The following is a 20,172-nucleotide window of genomic DNA, read 5'->3' as shown; positions in this document are numbered from 1 at the left end:
AGCCACCGCGTATACCCTCACAACCTGCCCACCCACCATGGCTGTCCCGGAAACGAGCTCGCGGATAGCGGAGGCGCAGAAGCTGGCCAAGTCGGATCCCTCCAAGGCCGAGCAGATCTTCAAAGACGTCCTGTCGCAAGACCCCGGCTCGAATGAGACGGCCATCAAGAACTATGAGAGCGCTCTGATCGGGCTCGGTGAGCTCTACCGCGACCAGAAGCGGGTGGACGCGCTGGCGGAGCTCGTCAAGCAGGCGCGGTCGATAATGTCATCCTTTGCGAAGGCGAAGACATCCAAGCTGGGTAAGGAAGCGAATTTGGATTCCAGTTCAATCGCACATAGCTAACTATCGCAGTCCGACAACTACTCGACCTGTTCACCGCCATCCCCAACACCGCCGATATCCAGATCGATGTCACCAAGTCGTGCATAGAGTGGGCCGTCTCAGAGCGGAGAGGGTTCCTTCGCCAGAACCTAGAAACCCGACTCGTCTCCCTGTACATGCAGAAGCAATCCTACTACGAAGCCCTCACACTCATCAACAGCCTGCTGAAGGAGTTGAAGCGCCTGGACGACAAGCTGGTCTTGGTCGAGGTTCAGCTGCTCGAATCAAGGGTCTACCACGCGTTAGGCAACATACCAAAGGGTCGCGCTGCCCTCACGTCCGCACGAACATCGGCTGCTTCGGTCTACACCCCGCCTCTGCTGCAGGCTGGTCTCGACATGCAGAGTGGCATGCTGCACGCAGAGGACGGCGACTTTAACACCTCCTTCTCCTACTTCATCGAAGCCATGGAGGGGTACCACTCACAGGATGAAGAGCAGAAGGCTACTTCGGCACTCCAGTACATGTTGCTCTGCAAGATCATGCTCAACCTCGGAGACGACGTCACCTCGCTCATGACCTCCAAGCACGCTGTCAAGTACGCAGGCAAGCGGTTAGAAGCCATGAAGGCCGTAGCGCGCGCACACACCAACCGCAGTCTCGAAGAGTACGAAACCGCCCTGACCGATTTCCGCCAGCAGCTAGGCAGCGACCGATTCATTACCTCCCACCTCCGACGCCTGTACGACAACATGTTGGAGCAGAACCTGATCAAGGTCATCGAGCCGTTCAGCAGGGTAGAGATTGACCACGTCGCCAAGATGGTCGGTCTCGACACAATACAGGTTGAGCGCAAGCTTTCGCAGATGATCCTCGACAAGGTCATCATCGGAGTCCTGGACCAGGGTGCCGGATGTCTGATCGTATACGACGAGTCGGAGCGAGACCAGGGCTACGACGCGGCACTCAGTACTCTAGAGAAGCTGAGCAACGTGGTTGATGTACTTTACACCAACCAAGCTTCTCTGTTGGAGTAAGGTGTTGAAGGGGGACTTTGACAGCTCCCGAAGCTATGTACAATAAAAGCATAGATGTTAGGTATGCTACACGTCCAATGCGACTAGCTAATAACGATGACATATGACATGGCAAATCTCCCAGGGCAATTGTGCGCGCTGAAGTGGTGTTAACCTCGGTTTGCCCAGGCACGACAGTACAACATTACACAGCACTCATATTTTGGCCGGCTATACATCGGCAAACTACCATGTCACCCTTGCTTCTTTTTCTCGAATAAATTGTCGTGTACTATCCGGCATAGCAAGGGCAGCCTTACCGAGCCGACACTATACACATCCCCGTCTCATTCGCTCATCCTTGGCGATCTACACCCACCTCTCATAGCAGCTCCACACAAGAACCACATAGCATCCCCAGATAAATTGGCACGCACGACAACGAACGGGGATTTGATTTGGAATCACGGAGATAGGGGGGTGTAGGACGAAAATATGCAGAAATGAATGATAGCAATGGGAATTCGATAAGAGTATAAAGACCACGTCCATCGCACGTATCTTGAACACCCAAGCAGGTCAATTCCATCGCCTCCTCTCTTTACTTCACTCCTATACTCAGCTTCATCATGTACTTCACCGCCGCCGCCGCAACCACCCTCCTCTCCCTCCTCCCCACCGCCCTCTCCCACGGCCTCATCACCTCCCCACCCTCGCGTCCCACCGGCCCAGAACTAACCTCCCACTGCGGCCCCGCCATAACCCGCACCATAAACGGCGACAACACCTCGCACGTCGAAGGCCTCCCCGAGCTGCTGCTTCCCCCCTACACCGCCTCCAGCTGCAACCTCTGGCTCTGCAAGGGCCTCCAATTCGCCGACAACCCGTCCAACAACACGCAGGTATGGGGCGCGGGCCAGGTCGTGCCCATGAAAGTGTGGATCCGCATTCCGCACGAGGGATCCGCGAATGTTAGTATTGTGGATACGAAGAAGAATGAGATTGTGGGTGAGATGCTGAAGGTGTGGGAGGAGGGGTATGCGCCTGGGAAGAGTGAGGCGGATGTACCGGCCGGGCAGAAGGAGTTTAGTGTTAAGGTGCCTGAAGGGTTGGAGGAGAGGTGTGGGACGGCGGGCGATTGTGTAAGTTCGAATGGGTGAGGTGATCTGGGCGAGATGCTAACGCGGTGTAGGTGCTGCAGTGGTGGTGGTATGGTGTGGCGGCTAAGCAGACATACGAGTCTTGTGTTGACTTCAGGATCGCGAAGACGAATGCGAAGAGGGATTCTTTCGGTCGGGCATTCAGGGGATGAGGTTTAACGCTTGTAGACAGCGGTCTGTGATTCGAGTTGCGTAAAGGTTTGGAAGTTTGGATTTAGAAAGTCACGATTTGTTCAACTACATAGTCAACCTATCCGTGCCTCACTACATGCCATACCTTTAATCCTGAGCCCTTCTCTTTCTCGCTTGCATATTCACAACCGCAATGCCCAACAGCGTGCCGCAGAAGAAACACACCATGATGGCCGCTGCGACCATGGTACAACAGTAACGCTCGCTCTCTCGCGTGCGTCTTGCTTCTGTCTGCACGTGGTTGTCGCATATCTCGCAATGCGTGTGTGGTTCGGGGTTTGGTCGAAGGAAATTAGTGATTGTCTGAGCCAACGTCTCAGTGTTTGACGTTGATGAAGAGGGGTTGCCGGAAGAAGTGTGGTTGTGGGGTTCAGCGTGGAGTTCGATGTCGTTGTCATCGGTTTGGCTTACGGTCGTGTACTGTGAATTGATGGGTTAGCAAGATTGGAGGCTTGTGACACAATGTGGTAGATTAGCTTACGGCTGATGCTGATCCAGAGGGTCCGTATCGGTTCACGGGATGGTCATGCAATACTTCCTCGTAGGCGGGTGCTGCTTCTTGTGGAGTAGTCGGGATGCCCATTTTCTTTCCCGATTCCATAATGGTACCTATGTTGTGGGAAGTAGATATGCTCTGAGAAAGTAAGGAGTAAGTAGTTAGTTGTAAGATCAAACGTGCGACAGCACTCTTGTCATGTTGATTAGCCAGCTGCAGCCGCTTTGCCGGTCATCCACAAGCTCGTGATTCTAGCTGGATGTTGGATGCCTGATGAGATGATAGGGTGTCACTAGAGGCTGTGCTGTCAGCCGACCAATAAGATCGGTGCATGTCCGTAAGTTTGCGGGGCTGTGTCGGCTTGCAAGCCACCGTTGAGGTTTGATCGAAGATAAGCATCATAGTGCTGTTGCTTGAGCACAGATAAAGCCAATGACGGCACGAATCTGGGAATCGCTCAGCTGCATCCTATGCTTGGCCACAGTTTTGACTCTTTTCGGAAACATACATGCAGATCACAGGATGATTGAAATAATGATACTGCACGTTCTTGTTTGCGCGCTCGTCTCGTGATGATCCGATTGCAATGACTTTGACGGTACTTTGGGTAAATAATGATACTCATTCATAGTAGATGTTGTAACAGTCTGACGAGTCCCTCACTGCGCGACCTTGATGACAATCTTACCAGAAAAGTTGCCTGACAATTGAAGATCAAAGGCCTTCTTTGCGTCCTCAAACCCAAACGTCTTGTCAAGCATGACATCAAACTTGACCTTCTTGTCGTCAATGAACGCATTCATGTCCTCGAAATCCTTCTTCGATCCTACGGCGATGCCTTTGAGCTTGGCGCCCTTACCCATCAGGGCCATCAGCTGAGCTGGCTTCCAATCCGCCTCCCAGCCAGCGAGGAAGCCGACTAGCGAGACAGTGCCGCCGCGAGCGCATAGGTAAGAGATGTCATCGATAAGGGAGCCGACGCCAGTGTTGTTGACTACGAAATCGACGCCGCGGTCGTTTGTAAGTTCCTTGATCTTGGCAGCTTGGTCGTCGGTCTTGTAATTTAGACCGCGGACTTTGTCGCTGATCCGATCTTGGATCGCCTTGATCTTGTCGTTCGAGGATGAGGTTATGATTGGAGTGATGCCGCCGGCGAGGCAAAGCAGTAAGGAGAACATGGAAACGCCGCCGGTGCCTAGGAGGTATGAGTAAGAGAGTGGGGAATCCGGTATCTTGCCTCACCTTGTAGTAGAGCACTAGAGTGCTCTTGTACCGTCTCCAACGAATCCAGCGCATTCCAAGCAGTGACACCTGCACACGGTAACATTGCGCCCTTTTCGTGTATTAGCCCAACGCATTTGCAGATGTTTTCTGAACAACTCACCTCCTCCCACGACAAATGCTTCGGCAAGTGCACCAAGTGCTTCTCCTGGTAAACGGCATACTCCCTCAGTACACCCGCACCGTTCGCACCGATAGCCACCGAGATGCTGTCATCCGTGGGATGAAAGTCGCCTTGATTGCAAATCGGGGCAACAATGTCTCCCACTTTGAAGTTCTTGACTGCAGAGCCCATACCGACGACCTCGGCGGAGGCATCAGAGCATGGGATGCCTTGTTCCGTGACAGCAGGCGGGTACTCAGCTACCAGCATAGCGACGTCGCGGTAGTTGAGCGATACAGCGTGGATCTTGATGACTACATCGTTGGGACCAAGTTCCTTCTCTTGCGGCAGAGTTTCTTGGCTTTGCTCAAGGGTGAGAGGGTTTTGACGAGAGGCCTTTTCTTGACCGGCGCTGCGACGATAAGCCGTGTAGGTAGATGGGTAGGTCATGACGGGAGTTGGGTTGGAGAAGATGTGTTTTGGACGATTGCGCGAATGGACCTAATGAATTGAATGTCGGTGTCGCACGACTTCGCGGTCGATAAATAAGAAAAGTTGCGCCTCTTCCCACAAGCAATGTGTAGTTGCTGATCAATCATGGTGGGCTGCTCGATTCGTCCGATGGAGTTCAAATGTTCGTCATTTCTGCAGGGTGTCGCTAGGTGCGATCCAAATTGGAACGTCGCGACGTGGAAGGAACGCTACCATCAAGCGCGAAGGCGCTCGACCATCGAGACTGCGAACCCAGCCTCCTAAATCCGCAAACATTCAATCGGGCCTTTCGATTCCAAGACAGAACGCGACATCCACGACCTGCAACATGACCATGTTTTGGCAATGCAGGTCTAGTTTTAGTTGCAGGCGGGGCCAGCGGAGTGGAACTTCACTCCGCTTCCGACCTTTTTAGTCAGCCTCAACAACCCTCCACTCACGAAGACCAATCCATGCGCCCTATGTTTGACATGGCATACCATCAACGATCTTATTTTGCGACAAGATTAATGGCTGCGTAGATCTAAGACCCATCGCGTCTCTTTGTCGAAGCTGCGTCGATCCTCGCCCTCCAGGCCACTTAGCCCGACTTCTCGCAAGTCTCCGAGTATCTCGACAGCCTTACTGAAACTCTCATTCGACGCATAGCCCTCATCAGTCAAGACACCCTGTAGCTCTTTCCAGAGCTCCTGGCTCTTGTTGAAAGTTCCCGCCTCTTCGTCGTGTTGCCGTATCTCCTCTGCTGAGAAATGGTACGGACATGGTTCGTTAGTACCAAAGTGACGCCACTCACTGCGACAATGGTCAGCCAGGGAGCTTGATGGCAAACATATCAACATACCTCTCAACGCGGATCAAACATTCTTCAAAGGGGAAGAGACAGTTGTCCCAGGTAGAGCCAACAAAAGCTTCTAATTGCTTGAGGGTCTGGCCATGGGGATGATGCATAACCTTGTACATCAGAGGATTCTTCTCCACCGTAGTCTCTTCATACGTGTGGATTAAAATAGACTGAGACACTTGGTATTTGAGCTTATCTTTTGTAGTATCGTCGAGTGCTTTGAAGTTTTCAGGGAGCTTCATCAACATGTCAATCCCATAGTCTAGAAGCAATGGGGGATTGGCACCGATGAACACCGGGGTAGCCCAGGCCCCCTGCCAGTCAATGATGCATGATATTCGGCCTTGGGCGTCGATATAGACGTTACCAGCGTGGAAGTCTGGGTGCCAAAGTCTAGGAGAGACGAGCTCGGGGTCCTTGGCAGTGATATACGGAATTGCAGTTAGAAATTTCTCCAACAGTGCTGTGTGAGCCTCTGGAGACTTTTGCTGTGGATTCGTGTACTGCCATGGAGTTTTACTCGGCTCCTGTGGATTCGCATGGTTATTGATCCATTTGATCTCACGGCGAGCGACAGACTTTAGGTACTCTGCGGAAGATGTCCCTACAATTATTGTAAGTCTAGGTCCGAGTTAAACAGGCATCCAGAGACTTACAGGGACCATGAAATTGCATCTCACTGCGTTGCTTCTCCCAGAACTCCCTTCGAGTAATTGGCCCAATACAATAAGTTGATTCGATGTGATCGATGACTTCTTGTGGACCACTTGTAACGATAGCCGGCTCGCATCCTGCGACACCACTATCTTTAAAATACAACGATCCCAATCTAACAGTGTGTGTAAGTTGAACTGGCCGCAAATTCGCTGTTAGAGCAAGCTGGATCTCACTTTTCAAAGGAGACTGAGAGTAGTTTCCTTTCGACGTCTACAAACTCACGAATAATGTCACACTTCCTCCGCAGTGGGAGATCCTGCCAAACCTCATGCAGCTGGGAGCCACTCGCTTCTTCCATCATGATATATTCTGCTCGGACAGGATTTTGGTCGGTAGCACTCCAAGCGAGAACTCGTGGGACGGGTAAGTTCAAAACAGTCCGGGCAAACTCCATAGTTGCCACTTCCGATGCCGTGGTATGGACTTGTGGGCCAGCATTAGGGTGTGGGACTTTTGCGATGATCTTTTGGCCGTCTTCCATCTCAAGGCGATATGCCTTGTTGTAGTTGCCTTCGCCGATCTTCTTGAAAGACATGCACTTGTTTGCACCGATGGCTTGACAAGCCGCTTGCTGAAGACTGGGCACGTCAAAACGTCGGTATCGAGCTTCCAGTTGCTCACGCTCATTCCATAGCCATCGTCCGCTCGTGTAGTAGAACAAGGGATTTGTGTCTATTTGACGATGTGAGGGCATCGCGCGGCTACCCTCCGAAGTGTGTAGTAAGCGAAGGTAGTGCCGCTTTGCGATGTTTAACCAGCCTCGATCAAGCGCCATTGCGAGGAACTTGCAAGGAGGCTGTGATGTGAATAGTGAGACGAAGTTTATGATGAGACTATGAGACGCGTGGCTAAGCCTGCAGCCTTTGTGGGCTTCTCAAGTAAGATAGTACTGGCGCTGAGCCTGCTTTTTCCGCGAGCGTTGTTCGTCGCGATGGACGAGCGTGGAGACGGGGACATTGCTGTATGCGGATCAAGCGGCGTATGTACCAGGCGCGTAAGTATCAGGCACGCATGCAGATAGAGCTTGTATCAGCGCTCGGCTGGCTGGTTCCATATTGACGGTGTGGTGGGAGGGTGAGCTCGGGCAAGAAGCCAGCAACCGCCGCGACGCGTGTTCGGAGAAGCTTCGGGACGCATGCGCCACAGCTTGGGCTTTCTCGGCGTATTGACGAAACACTCGGGAACCTACACCAGCATTATGTCATCACTTTCGCAGAAAAGAGTCCGAAGATATGCAAAGACCATGATGTTCTCATTTCCATCGATCTAAACAAGTACTGTCCATACTTGTGTTACTTACTCCAAAGTACGCCGCCGCAATCATGACTTTTAAAACTAAATGTTAGTACAAATCATGAAGATACAAAACCTCGACCGCAACTCCGCGCTAATATTACAACCATCAAAGAAATCGAATCGCCAACTTGTCAGATCATCTCATCGCAAACACCATACTCAGCCACGACAGGCTTACGAACCGCCCCACCGGCCACCGCCCCCATCCCCAACACACAACTCTCCTCACCCAGTATCTCCGATAATTCCACATCGCCCTCTGCCAAACCCTGGACCGCACGAACTAAGTCCTTCTCGACAAAGTTCTGGAAACGGTCGCGAGCAGTGTCTACACCAGGGCGGTGGAAGAAGAACTTGACCGCGGTGCCAAAGGCATACCACTGATCGACCATGAACAGCATGGCCTCTTCTAGTTCACGATCCTCGTAGATGTCCTGGAGACAGGGGCGGAGGAGCGAGCGGATACAGAGGTGGATTTCTTGGAGTGGGTTGGCGCCTTGGTTTTGGAAGTTGAGGAGTATGTCGTGGAGGGGTGAGGGAGGGAGGTCTTCGAGAGAGAGGTAGATACGAACTACCTGAATGTTGCCGTCTAGAATGGTGGTGGGGTCTTGGATCTTCTTGGTCGTCTGCTTGCCTGTCGCGTCGGTGGCGACAGAGGCGAAGATGAGGCCGGTGGGTGGGGATACGGCGGGCTGTTTTTGGACTGCTGGAGCGGCGGTGGGACTGGGGAGTTTCGCGCCCAGCGACAAAGAACTTGAACCAAACATGGGTGATTTCGGGGATTTGTTTGAGGAGGCAGGCGCAGGAGGACCCATACCACCCTGTAGGGCAGGGCCGAAGCCCCAGGTCGGGGAAGTGTTTGTGTTAGTAGTAGTAGTGGCAGCGCCAAAGCCGAAGCGCGGCGGAGTAAGAAAAGAAGGCATTCTGTTGGTTAGTAGAGTCGATGGTCCTGTAGTTGAGGGAGTTGCAAGTGTTGCGATTGCTGTTGTTGAAACTGTTTGTCGCCGGGTGTGGGGGACCACGCACTTTTATACTCACAGGGCGGGTACGCGCACAGACAATCTGCGTTCGCGAAAAGTGGTGAAAAGGCGAGAGTGAGTGAGTCAAGAGAGCGAGATCGGCGTTGTGGTAGAAGGCCTATGGTAGCGATGATCGCGACCAAAGTATCACCGTAAGTGAGCGAATCATCGGTGTTATATTGTGAAGATCGATTAGGCTGCACACTTAACTGAGAGTCAGCGGTAGTATAAGCAATGATAGTGGAAGACATCTGTACTTGATTTGTGTAAAAAGAGAGTATGTACAGAAAGAATGGTAGTGAAATGAGTGTAAGTCCCATCGCCAATCCCAGGGCATTCCAAGCACCCATGTGCTCTTCCAAAGTCCCAAATCCGACATTCCGCTTATCCCATCAAATCCAATCAGCAAGCGGCGATGTCAGCGGGCGTGTAGATACAAGCTGAGCTGGGGCCCTCGCTGATCTGCTTAGGCTCAGCACCCGTGTCGTTACCCTCGAACTCCTCGCAAATAGCCTTTGTGCCCGTGACGCAAGAGTTGGTAATGGTAGCAGTATCGCCGTAGTTGGAGTTAATACCAACGAAAGTCGCTGTTCCGCCTGTAGCCTTGACTTTGTCAATCTTGACGTGGCGCTCGCCCATGGTCTTGCAGTTTCCACATGATCGGTAGAGCTTGCCGAAGGTTGAGACCGTGAAGCCTGAGATTGAAATGGTGCCCACGCCGTTGTGTTGGATGACTTTGTCGGATGCGCCCATGGCTCCGCCACCGGTGACTGTGCCGTCGCCGTCCTTCTTGAAGGTGAGAGCGTCTTCACATACATCTTCCCACCAGACATTCTCGATGGTGCAGGCTCCTTGGCAGTGTACTCCCTCGATCTGGTCGGCTCCGATGATGACGTTGCGGAGGGTACCGCCGTTAGCAATAGAGAATACAGCATCGCTGTCTCCTCCTTCTGATTGACCGGTGCAAGACACTCCACGACCGAAACGCTTCATGCCACCATCAAATTCGCCGGTTACCATCATTGTCTTGGAGAGAGTAGACTCGCCAGCTGCTGCGGGCATGGTACCGCTTGCTGCACTACCGCCTGAGCTAGGCATAGTGGAGTTGCCTGATCCAGTCTGAGTTCCCGGACCGGAGGAAGATCCATCACCTGAAGAAGAGCCACTGCCTGAGGATGAACCACCACCTGAAGACGAGCCACTTCCTGAGGATGAGTCGCTGCCTGAAGATGAGTCGCTGTCTGAGGAAGAGTCGCTGCCCGAAGATGAGTCGCTTCCTGAGGATGATCCGCTGCCCTTGCCGCTTCCGCTGCTGGAGTCCGAATCTGATCCCGAACTGGAACCGCCATCTCCGCCAGAGCTTGAACCAGAGTCGCCAGCCGCATCCTCAGTGCTGTCTCCAGTGCTGTCGCTAGCGTCACTGGAGGACTTGTCCTTGCCACTGGAAGAACCCTCACTGCTGTCAGAAGAGTCAGAAGAGCCAGAAGAGCCCTTCGACTTGTCTTTCTTGTCATCCTTGGCGTCGGAAGCACCGTCCTTGTAGTCAGATGAATCACCTGCAGAGTCCTTGGAATCCGAGGTGTCTTTAGATTTGTCATCGCTCGCTCTCCAAACCAGACCGAAGGGTGAACGCTTCGTGACAGTAGGTTCAGACTCAACAGATCTCCGTTCGTAGTCGTTGCCGGGGGTAAATGTAGGAGCACCCGTCATCTGAGGGTCGGATGGCTGACCGCCAAAGCCTGGGAAGCCGCCCGTGGGAGCAGCACCACCGCCAGGGAAGTAACCGGGGTCACCGCCATTGCGTTGGCCACGTCCTGGGCCACCGCCCATTCCCATTCCAGAGCCGATGGAATCAGAGCCAGGACCGCTGGACTCGGTGCCGTTGCGTTGACCGCCGCCGTGTTTGCCGCGATGGCTACCACGATGGCCATGAGCCTTTGTAGGAGCAGGGCCTCGAGCCGAAAGTTCCGTCGGTTTAGCTGGGGCAGGAGCAGGTGCCGCAGAGACAGAGACGATCAGGGCCGCAGCCGCGATGGTAGTCAGAGAGAAACGCATGTTTTGTTGGTTTTTCGGGTAATCTGAAGTGAAAGTAGGGGAATGAAAGTATTGCACAGCAAAGATGACACAGTCAAGAAAAGAAGGGTGACCGGCACTGAGCTGGAGAAGAGAATGTGGAAAAGGGAGGGTGTTGGAAGCAAGGAAGAGATCGTTGGTCCTGATGAGGATGAGGATTTTGCAGTGGGCGAGTTGCCGACGCCTTTATAGCCATCGTGTTAGAAATGCGTACAGTTGGTTTACTGAACATGTGTGTCGATGGTATACGACGACTTCCCACACCACCTGAACTCCAAACCTCCAAGCGCATCATGCCTATCGTCGGGTGAACAGCGGGTAGGGCGCAATCAATGCGCTGGCTGAGTAGGCCCGAACACACGTGCAGTCGTGAATTGAGTGAACGTAGAAACAAGCCTGTTATCCTGGAAGAAGACGGTGTTTGGTTTGCGCGTCCCGTTGACGAAACCGATCGTCCGACAGCTGACAATCTATGAGAGGGATGTGTCAGGTTTCATGTCGAGGATGTCGGTCTTGGCGGCAGTGACAGCCATGTAGGATGAAGCTGCTAGTGAAGATGCAGAAACATCCCGCTTGTCAGTCGGTAGTCTGGAAGTTCCGGAAGTTTGGGGTTTCGTGTCGCGCGTTTCACTTACTCAGCTGATAGGATGCAGGTTGGATGGACTGACCACGATGAAGGTACTATTCGCTATCATGCACCACACTACAGAGAAATGTAACAAATGACATTAGCTGTATCTGCCTTATATACACCTGCGCTGCTACTTAAGTGTCCGGTCTATTCTTTATGGAGATCCTGCTTTCCTAACCCAACCTTTGCGAATATCTTCCAATCGAAAGAACCGAGTGGACTGTATATGCGAGGTGGCGTAGGTTCTCCGGTACTGTCCACGACCGTGGCCAATTTTTCTCTCATATAATTGCGAAGTTCATCTTTGAGACGCGAGGGTGTACACCTTGAGTGGTATATCGTGCTCAGGCCTTGAACTTGCATGCGTGGGATATGTCCAGTAAGTCGGTCAGCGCTGTGAATATGTGGGTTGCACGTTTCGATCTGCAAGATCCGTACGGGTTTTGAAGATGGATCGTTTGAAACACTAAATCGTTCCCACAAGTCGATCAACTGGAACGGCTCAACAGCATAACCTGTAGCGAATCGGAGCTTGAAGGCAAGGTCAACATCCATAGCGTGTTCGCCGGCGTTACCGGTCGTGATCATAGATTCTGGGGTAGCGTCATCCCCGAGGACTCTCAGGAGGCGGTTCATCCATTCGTTCACGACACGCGAGGAGCGTCCGAATTCTTCAAATACGAGCTCACTGTTCTTGACCTTTGGCTTCGACTTCCATTTGATACGCACCATCGCATGCTCATTCTGTTCGGTATGTTCGTTGTGGTGTAGTGCATAATGTAATCCCGCGGCGTATACTTTGCAGTACTCGAGGACAGATCCGGGGATCCGGTTGTCGGCGTCAATGAAGCCAACAAACTTGCGTGCAGCAAGCTTTGCGATGATCACACCGAGCATCATAGCCTCTCCTTTTCCGTTGTTCATGCGCGGAATGTGTTCTTTTCCCTCAGGTATACCTGTTACTTGGGGTTGCAATAGCTCAGACATACCAGCTTCCTGGAAGGTGCGAGCGAAGGTTGGATCACCTTGATGATGTATCAAGACAGGTCGACACGCAACCTTCCCGAATTTGATCAACGACTCGCACTCTGTCTCATAGTTTGCCTGGTTGCTGTTCGAGATGAAGATGACAAAACAGTCATGTGGAATCCCATGAAGAAGGCCTTCAAGGATTGTGACGTTTTCGTCCATGCAGGGAATAACGATGGCAAGGTTGCGTTCGATGCTTTTGATTGCCTCTGGTGATATAGCGATGTTCTCTTGGTCGACAGAAGTGTTATCTGTGCCATCTCCTGAGGTGTCCTGGCCGCCCGCGTCCAGTTCCGAGACATGGGACATTTCGTGTAGTTCCACGTTCCCAACCCGAGCAATTCCTGGGCGAACGCTTAGTCTCATGATGAAGATATAACTGATTATTCAAATGGAGTCTTTCTCGCAGCGGTTCTGGAGACGTAATGAGGGTGTATGAAGGATAGGAAAACAAGTTCTCACCATACTCGTCCGTTTTATACCCACCTGTTGACTCTTGCGTTGAGTAATGAATGCTCCTCTTGACACTATCGATAGTCAACAGTAATAGATGTTTGACTCGATGTGATTGCAGAGTAAACCGCAGCTATCACTGTGATCCCTCGTGAAGACCTCATTTCTGTGTGAAATCCGAGGCACGCAAAGATTTGATAGCTGATGCTGGGGTCTTCTAGTGTTGTTAGAAGCTCCGCAGCAAAGATAGGTCCTGTCCAAGGGTACTCTGTGCCAGGTCTTCTGCAGTAATGAGGCCATCGAAGACATCTGGTACTGACGGTGGCGGTACTTGTAGGACAGTTACGTCTTGTTGACTGTGTGCCGTGCCGCAATTGACAGTCATAGTACTGATGACTGTCCTCCCGCATATCATTATCTTGACTCGAAAAATGAAATGGAAGAACTGGATCGGGTTACGTTGCGGTGATGATGCATTGCATGTAGCCAGTGTATGAAACGATGGATGTCTTTCTCTCAAGCGAGTCTTTCCACGTCAAACACGACCGGCCGTGCTTGCTCTCGGAGGATACTTTGAACTGCGATCAATACCCCGAAGAGTTCTCGCAGTCCCTTTGAGTGCTCCTGTCTCTATAAATGTGTATTCACGCGCCGTCGCGCCCTCCCACGATGGATGCGGCATGGTGGTGTCGTTTCGTCTGACGCGCTGTCGGTACCGTCGCGGCGCGCGCGTTGCTCAATGAGGCAGACAGATGACATCTCAACACTAGAGACTCATCCGGTCTTCTGCGAGGCTTGAGGCGACTGCATTGGGCGAGGGCTAGTGCTGGCGCGAGTGGTGGTGTTAGTGGAAGGCAGTTGCACCAGCGAAGTTTGTCCAGTGGAAGCTCGGCTATCCGCTGGAGCTCTGGCCTCGCCCGAACGCCTCCATGACGTCTGCAGCTGGTGACACCAGAAGCGCTATGCGGACCCGGAGACTGAGAGCTTTCCCCGCGTTTGCGATGCTTTTGTACTATTTCTTGGATCCTTCTTAAGTCGTCATTTCCCCGGATTTCCCTGCGATGGCATCCAACGATAATCCCGACAAGATGAGCTACATCTACAACTCGCAGCTCGTGAGCGCCCCTGACATGTGAAGATGGACACTGGCTGACATTGATCGTTAGGATGCCTTCACGCTTTACCATATCTCGCACGAAAAGGAAGAACACAGCTCGGTCGGCCCTGTACTTCCTGCCCTCGGCCATGCTTCGTCTGGCGCTCTAGGAACCGTTGTGTCGAAACTCCTAACATACCCTCTCGATGTCGTTATTACGCGCCTCCAGGTTCAGCGGCAACTACATCACGGCGACGCGCACCCGCATTACAATGGTTTCTTCGATGCCATCGAGAAGATATACGAGAGGGAAGGCGGACCAAAGGCCTTCTACAGCGGCGTAGTGCCCGAGGTTGTTAAGGGTGTCGCCGACAGCTTTTTGTTCTTCCTAGCGTATTCATATGCGCGACAGAAGAGGCTTGAAGCGCGAGGTACTGGACACAGCTTGCCGGCGCTCGAAGAGATTGGCGTTGGCGTCGTCGCAGGCGCCTTCTCCAAGTTCTTCACCACGCCCATCCAGCAGATTGTTACGCGGAAGCAGACGGCGGCGATGATGCGCCAGGAATCGTCGACCACCATAGCTCCACTCTCCAGTACCAAGGACATAGCACATGAGATTATGCGCGAGAAGGGCATACAAGGCTTCTGGTCTGGCTACTCTGCTAGCTTGATCCTCACCCTGAACCCTTCCATCACTATGCTTCTGCACAAGGCTCTCCTGCGATTGGTCGTACCCAGGGCAAATCGAGACGATCCCGGCGCGCGCATGACGTTCCTTCTCGCCGCCATAAGTAAGGTCCTTGCCTCTACCGCTACCTACCCGTTCTCCCTCGCAAAGACGCGCGCCCAAGTGTCCTCACAGAAGCCCTCTTCCGGCATTGGTGAGACTTCCGACCAAGAGAAGTCAGACGAACCGATCGAGTCGAGAGCACTACAAGCTAGGCAGCGAACTGTGTTCAGTACCATCTTGCGCATCGCCCAGACTGAAGGGATATGGGGCTTGTACCAGGGTCTGGGGGCGGAAGTGCTCAAAGGCTTCTTCTCCCATGGTATCACGATGTTGATGAAGGACCGTATTCATGCTGTCATTATCAGCCTGTACTACACTGTGCAGGGCGCGTTGAAGAAGTACCCCAGCCCAAGTGAAGTCGCACAGTCGGCATCGAACAGCGTTCAGAGTGCTTATGAACAAGGCAAGGAGCAGGCTAGCGATGCGTATGCAAAGGGCGCCGAAGTCGTCGGCAACGCAACGGAATCAGCAAAGCACGCCGTTTCACAGGGCTCACAGCAGGCGCAAGACCTTGTTGAAAAAGGCAGAGATGCTGTCAGCGAGGCCGCAAGCAGCGCCTACGACCAGGGCAAGAACGTGCTAGACAAAGGACAGGATGCTGCCACCAATGCCACTGAGCAAACCGGTGAAGCGCTTGAGCATGGCAAGAGGGCCGCAAGCGAGGCATCGCAGCAGGCCAAAGACGCTGTTCTGGACGCCGACATCAAGGACATCAACGGCCCTGACAAGGGTATCAAAGAGTGAGTCCTGCGGCAGATGATTTTCTCGGCGCCTTCAGACTGTACATATACCCGATTGATTTTGTGTTTCTTTGTTCATAGGCATGTCTGGATGGAGTATGTATTTTTTTGGTATGGTTCGCGTCAAAGGCGTGCCTGACTTTCGTAATGCATAATGAGCAAATAATTGCCGGGTGAACTGTCCATCTACCTTGGGCGATCTGAAACGTCTAGTGTCAGTATCCACTGCCATGCTTCGAGTAGCTGGTATGTCCATGTACCTAGGTACCGGACAGAAGCGTTCCAATTAAATTGAGTCTGTGTCCTGAGTGACTGCAATGGAAATCGTGTTCACGCCAGAATAGTACCAGCGCGGCGACTTGAAGCAGGATTTTCCAGCCTTGCGGGCTTTGTTGTCTCTGCTGCGCTGGCTATTGTGGGGATGGCTGGTCACGGTACGTCGCATGTGTCATGCCGGTGGCTGGTTGCAGCGGTTGCCCTGGAGGCCAATGCGCTAACCACCTGGCTCCGCCCGCAGCGCCTCCATCATCAACAACCACGCCTGGCGACACATTCGACTGCATGCCGCAGTTGAGCGGCGACTAACTACTAACCTGCACAGGAACAGGGCAACTATTGTTTGCGCGACATTGCGAGCGCGAAGAAGCGACTCGAAGTTTCCGATAGTCGGCGGCGCATGACTGGCGACTCACAGCACGGCCATTGGACAAAAGCGGAATCGTCAACATCCCAGACACCAAGAGGGCAGCCGCAACCCACGCGCACACCACCAGCTGCGGCTTTCTATGTCGTAGACGCCGGTGACGACATAGACCGCGACCGACCAGCTGTGTGTTGACGTCTTGTCACTGCACCCCGCCCAGCCCATTCCCCTGATCACCGCACGCTGTTGGCAGTCGCAGCTCAACCCCCACCGCCATCATGACGACCACCGGAGCGCAGTCTTCGCCGAGCCGGGGAGGATGGAGCAGCCTCGAGGAGGAGCTGGCTTACTACAAGTCGCAGTACGAGACGCTGGAGATGGAGCTGCAGGAGTTTCAGGCATCAAGCAAGGAACTCGAGGCCGAGCTCGAGCGCGACGTCGAGGAGAGCGAGAAGCGGGAGCGCAAGCTGCAGGAAAAGGCAGAGAAGCTGGGGTTCGAGGTTGAGGAGTGGAAGGTGCGTGGCCTCCGACACAGTTGGGGCGGATGTATGCCCAACAGACAGTCACTAACAAGACACCATAGACAAAGTACAAGCAGAGCAAGGCCGAGGCCAACAATGCGCAGAACACCCTCCAGAAGGAGATCACCACGATGCGCGAGAGCCAGCGCGCCCTCCAGATGCGACTCCGCGACATCGAAGTACAAAGCGACGATTTCGAGCGCCAGGCACGCCACCAGACATCATCACTCGAGGATGTGGAATCCAAGTACAACGTGGCTATCGAGCGCAGCGTCATGCTGGAAGAAGAGATCAAGATCGGAGAGCAGGAGCGAGAAGCACTGCGGATAGAAACACAGCGCCTTAGGGACGAGCTGTCAGACCTGCGGGTAGAGGCGGAAATCACGCAGGAGAAGTTGCGCATCGCGGAGGAGACGATTGAGAACCACCACGTGCGTAAGGTATCCAACCATCTCTCTGGCGATGCCCTGAGGCCACGCTCGCCGGTCTCCGAGGCATCGACCACAGCAACCACCGTCTCCTCGCCCACGGCTGCTTCGACCCCACCACACTCGAAAGCAGATGGCCTACACACGGACGCGACTCCCCCTTCGCCACCGCTGTCCGACGCACCCATCACGACTAGATACGTACCCTCGACGCCCATGCCCAAGCGAAAGAACTCGTATGCGCCGCTGGACCCAGGTGCAACCCCTCGCGCCGGCCTGTATCAGCGAGTCCCAAGGCACTCACGAGGGCCCAGCATGTCAGCATCGCGACCAAGTACAAGTGCCAGTGGGCGGGCGACACCCTCTATACGAACAACTGCACCCACATCGCGAGCGCCTAGACCAAGCTTTGGAAGTGCTGCACCGCCGCCAAGTTTGCCTAGGTCAGGCTCGCTCGTTCAGGTTCGAGGGCTGATTGGTAAGATGCAGAAGCTCGAAGAACGGGTACACGCAGCGCGATCCAAGCTCCCTGCGCCGACCACGACCCCACCGCGAGCCAGCCCCCGAAACGGCAGTGCCATGGGACACCACGTGCCAAGTACTGTCACATTGAGGAGCGGCAGGAAGCGCAGCTCCCACGCATCAGCGGGCTCGTCAGTCCCTGGCGCCTACGAGTCGGGTGTAAGCCGGCTGTCATTCGGCATGTCGACTTCGTCGCGTGAACCCCCCAGCAGCAGCAGACCTGCCAGCCGAGCATCCATGTCGTCGCAGTCAGCAATACAGCGGCCGGCAAGCAGGAGCAGCACCCGAACCCCACTCGGACATTATTCGTCTTCGTCCATCAGCGGAACGGAGCCCCGGATGCCAAGGCCAAGGAGCTCTATGAGCGGTCACGGCCATTCGCATTCGCTGTCAATGTCGCGGCGGGACACAGACGCCAACAGCGACGGAAGCGGCGTTTCAACCCCAATGGGCAGGCGACTCACACTGGAGAAGACAGGTATACCTACACCCAGCGGTATACCAAGGCGTCAAAGTGCAGGACGCAGGGCAAGCAACAACATGGACAACGGAGACATGGCCCCTCCCGCTCGGCCACGAAAGATGTCGACGCAGGCGGAGGAAGAATCATACTAGGAAGGAACGGCGCATTGGTAGGAAGTTAAAGGACCCGCAGAACCACGTGTGTGTACCTCTGGATCGATCAATCTCTGGTGCATGATTTTCACGGCACTATACCTCATGCATTCTGGAGTCGGGTTTGCGATGCATATGTGCTAGAGTTTGGGAAATGGGATACGGACGGGGTGTTTGGTGCAGCGTCTTGAGAAGAAACTCGAGAGGTGCCCAGCTCCTTTGAGGGCAGTTACATATTACTTTTACATTCAGATTTCTTTTGTTCGAAACCAATATACCCCGAATTCCATTCACCGCTAGGCTCGCCGTTGCTTCTGTGCACATCAGCTCTTCTGTTTGTTTCACATCTTAATCTCGAAATACTACCACTACTACTACTACAGATCTCACGTGCTCTCCTTACTTCAAACGGAGTAGACTGCTCGTTCTGGACGAAAATCTGGGGTAAAGTTGCATGCATGCGCAGCCGCATTGGCGTTGGTGGTCGCGTAGTCAAAAATCGTACGATTCTGATGTCAAACGGCGGCCTGTCCCGCCGCGTTGACCCAAGCAGGAACCAGCACCAGCTACTCGCGCAAGACCCTGGATCTTCGGAACGCGCCTTCGGAATCTAGCTTGCTTTATCTGGGTAGGCATCCTGGCTTGCTTTATCTCGCAGATGTCGCTACCAAACTGATAGTCGTTGTTGTAGAGATGCGGGCGGCGGGACTACGGGGCTTTGGCCGGCTGCCCTGCGGCGGTACCTGAGCACAACGTTTGCGACCTATGCTCTACGGGACATGTTTTCTTTATTACTTCTACCCGGCTTCTCACGCCGTCGTAGACTACTAGACTGCTGTATGGAAGCCGGTACTTTTCTGTTTCAGCGTCATCTACGGTGTGCTAAATTGAGCGTGTGCTTGATGTTTGTTCCGAGAGCGGCCGCTTTGGGCGCTGATTGGGTGGCTGCGATCGGAGTCCGGTGGGAGGTATCGGGGGAGGAGACCCGAGCATTACTCTTGCTGTTACTCTGGCGTGGTTTGGCAAATGTGAGACTGGTGTTTGGTTATTTTGGGAGATGGGTGTATGGTGGTGTGAGGGAGGCGGCGGTGGTGAAGAGGTGAGATGGGAGATGTTGACGATATCTAGGTGGGCAGCTACGTGTTGGGAGAGGGGTAAAGTTTGAAGTGGCGGTGATAGATATCAACTCAACCCTGAACAGTCAGCGGATCAACGGCAGACGGGAGGCTTGACCAGCTGTTGGTGAGAGATAGCCAGGGCTCAACACATGGGCATGCAGGTACTCGTGCTCGGGTTGGGTCTCGCAACAAGCAACTAATGCGGAAATGCTCCCAACAGACCTAGAACAGATGCCGCCATGGCGAGCAAACTCTCAACATGCTGTACCCATCGATCGTGAAAAAATGCGGCAATCTTGACTTGATCCAGATAGCTGGCTAGTCAGTCAGCGTAGCTAAGTAGTGAATTGGCCCGTAGACCAGCCGTCGTGTGTACATAATCGGGTTCCGAAGGGCTTCCGAGTCGTCTACCGTGGCTTCGAGAGGGATGGACAGGGGCGTTATGGGGGACGTGGTGCAGGGCCTTGCCGTCTTCGGCATCGCTGGCGATGCGATAGCTCAACAGTGCTTCGGGAAGTGCATTGGGGTGTTCCGCTATGGCTCTAAAAATTTAATACATACGTGAGCTGCTCCCG

General features: G+C 53.6%; 9 protein-coding genes across 9 annotated transcripts; 4 read left to right on the top strand and 5 right to left on the bottom strand.

Moving 5' to 3' along the window:
• Nucleotides 1–37: 37 nt before the first annotated feature.
• J4E84_007763 (uncharacterized protein) lies at nucleotides 38–1,362 on the top strand (the record flags this gene model as incomplete). Its single annotated transcript, XM_049390343.1, has 2 exons — nucleotides 38–302; nucleotides 356–1,362. 2 exons carry the CDS (start codon nucleotides 38–40, stop codon nucleotides 1,360–1,362), a joined length of 1,272 nt encoding a protein of 423 aa, XP_049241803.1.
• Nucleotides 1,363–1,970: 608 nt separating this feature from the next.
• Nucleotides 1,971–2,653, top strand: J4E84_007762 (uncharacterized protein; the record flags this gene model as incomplete). Its single annotated transcript, XM_049390342.1, has 2 exons — nucleotides 1,971–2,483; nucleotides 2,534–2,653. The coding sequence occupies 2 exons, from the start codon at nucleotides 1,971–1,973 to the stop codon at nucleotides 2,651–2,653; spliced, it is 633 nt and encodes a 210-aa protein (XP_049241802.1).
• Nucleotides 2,654–3,848: 1,195 nt separating this feature from the next.
• J4E84_007761 (uncharacterized protein) lies at nucleotides 3,849–5,023 on the bottom strand (the record flags this gene model as incomplete). The annotated part of the gene is made up of 3 exons (XM_049390341.1): nucleotides 3,849–4,384; nucleotides 4,432–4,522; nucleotides 4,574–5,023. The coding sequence occupies 3 exons, from the start codon at nucleotides 5,021–5,023 to the stop codon at nucleotides 3,849–3,851; spliced, it is 1,077 nt and encodes a 358-aa protein (XP_049241801.1).
• Nucleotides 5,024–5,571: 548 nt separating this feature from the next.
• On the bottom strand, nucleotides 5,572–7,398 carry J4E84_007760 (uncharacterized protein; the record flags this gene model as incomplete). Its single annotated transcript, XM_049390340.1, has 4 exons — nucleotides 5,572–5,857; nucleotides 5,907–6,510; nucleotides 6,563–6,708; nucleotides 6,797–7,398. The coding sequence occupies 4 exons, from the start codon at nucleotides 7,396–7,398 to the stop codon at nucleotides 5,572–5,574; spliced, it is 1,638 nt and encodes a 545-aa protein (XP_049241800.1).
• Nucleotides 7,399–8,050: 652 nt separating this feature from the next.
• J4E84_007759 (uncharacterized protein) lies at nucleotides 8,051–8,686 on the bottom strand (the record flags this gene model as incomplete). The annotated part of the gene is made up of 1 exon (XM_049390339.1): nucleotides 8,051–8,686. One exon carries the CDS (start codon nucleotides 8,684–8,686, stop codon nucleotides 8,051–8,053), a length of 636 nt encoding a protein of 211 aa, XP_049241799.1.
• A 654-nt stretch (nucleotides 8,687–9,340) lies between these two features.
• J4E84_007758 (uncharacterized protein) lies at nucleotides 9,341–11,243 on the bottom strand (the record flags this gene model as incomplete). Its single annotated transcript, XM_049390338.1, has 2 exons — nucleotides 9,341–11,016; nucleotides 11,237–11,243. The coding sequence occupies 2 exons, from the start codon at nucleotides 11,241–11,243 to the stop codon at nucleotides 9,341–9,343; spliced, it is 1,683 nt and encodes a 560-aa protein (XP_049241798.1).
• Nucleotides 11,244–11,789: 546 nt separating this feature from the next.
• J4E84_007757 (uncharacterized protein) lies at nucleotides 11,790–12,980 on the bottom strand (the record flags this gene model as incomplete). Its single annotated transcript, XM_049390337.1, has 1 exon — nucleotides 11,790–12,980. One exon carries the CDS (start codon nucleotides 12,978–12,980, stop codon nucleotides 11,790–11,792), a length of 1,191 nt encoding a protein of 396 aa, XP_049241797.1.
• Nucleotides 12,981–14,212: 1,232 nt separating this feature from the next.
• Nucleotides 14,213–15,754, top strand: J4E84_007756 (uncharacterized protein; the record flags this gene model as incomplete). The annotated part of the gene is made up of 2 exons (XM_049390336.1): nucleotides 14,213–14,239; nucleotides 14,291–15,754. 2 exons carry the CDS (start codon nucleotides 14,213–14,215, stop codon nucleotides 15,752–15,754), a joined length of 1,491 nt encoding a protein of 496 aa, XP_049241796.1.
• A 917-nt stretch (nucleotides 15,755–16,671) lies between these two features.
• J4E84_007755 (uncharacterized protein) lies at nucleotides 16,672–18,479 on the top strand (the record flags this gene model as incomplete). Its single annotated transcript, XM_049390335.1, has 2 exons — nucleotides 16,672–16,908; nucleotides 16,977–18,479. The coding sequence occupies 2 exons, from the start codon at nucleotides 16,672–16,674 to the stop codon at nucleotides 18,477–18,479; spliced, it is 1,740 nt and encodes a 579-aa protein (XP_049241795.1).
• Between the last annotated feature and the right edge of the window lie 1,693 nt (nucleotides 18,480–20,172).

This window comes from Alternaria hordeiaustralica (genome assembly GCF_023758085.1).
Source record: "Alternaria hordeiaustralica strain BMP 2776 chromosome Unknown scaffold_18, whole genome shotgun sequence".
In the NCBI taxonomy this organism is placed as follows: Eukaryota; Fungi; Ascomycota; class Dothideomycetes; order Pleosporales; family Pleosporaceae; genus Alternaria; species Alternaria hordeiaustralica.
Note: the sequence above shows the minus strand (reverse complement) of the source record. Positions and strands in the feature narration are given on the sequence as shown.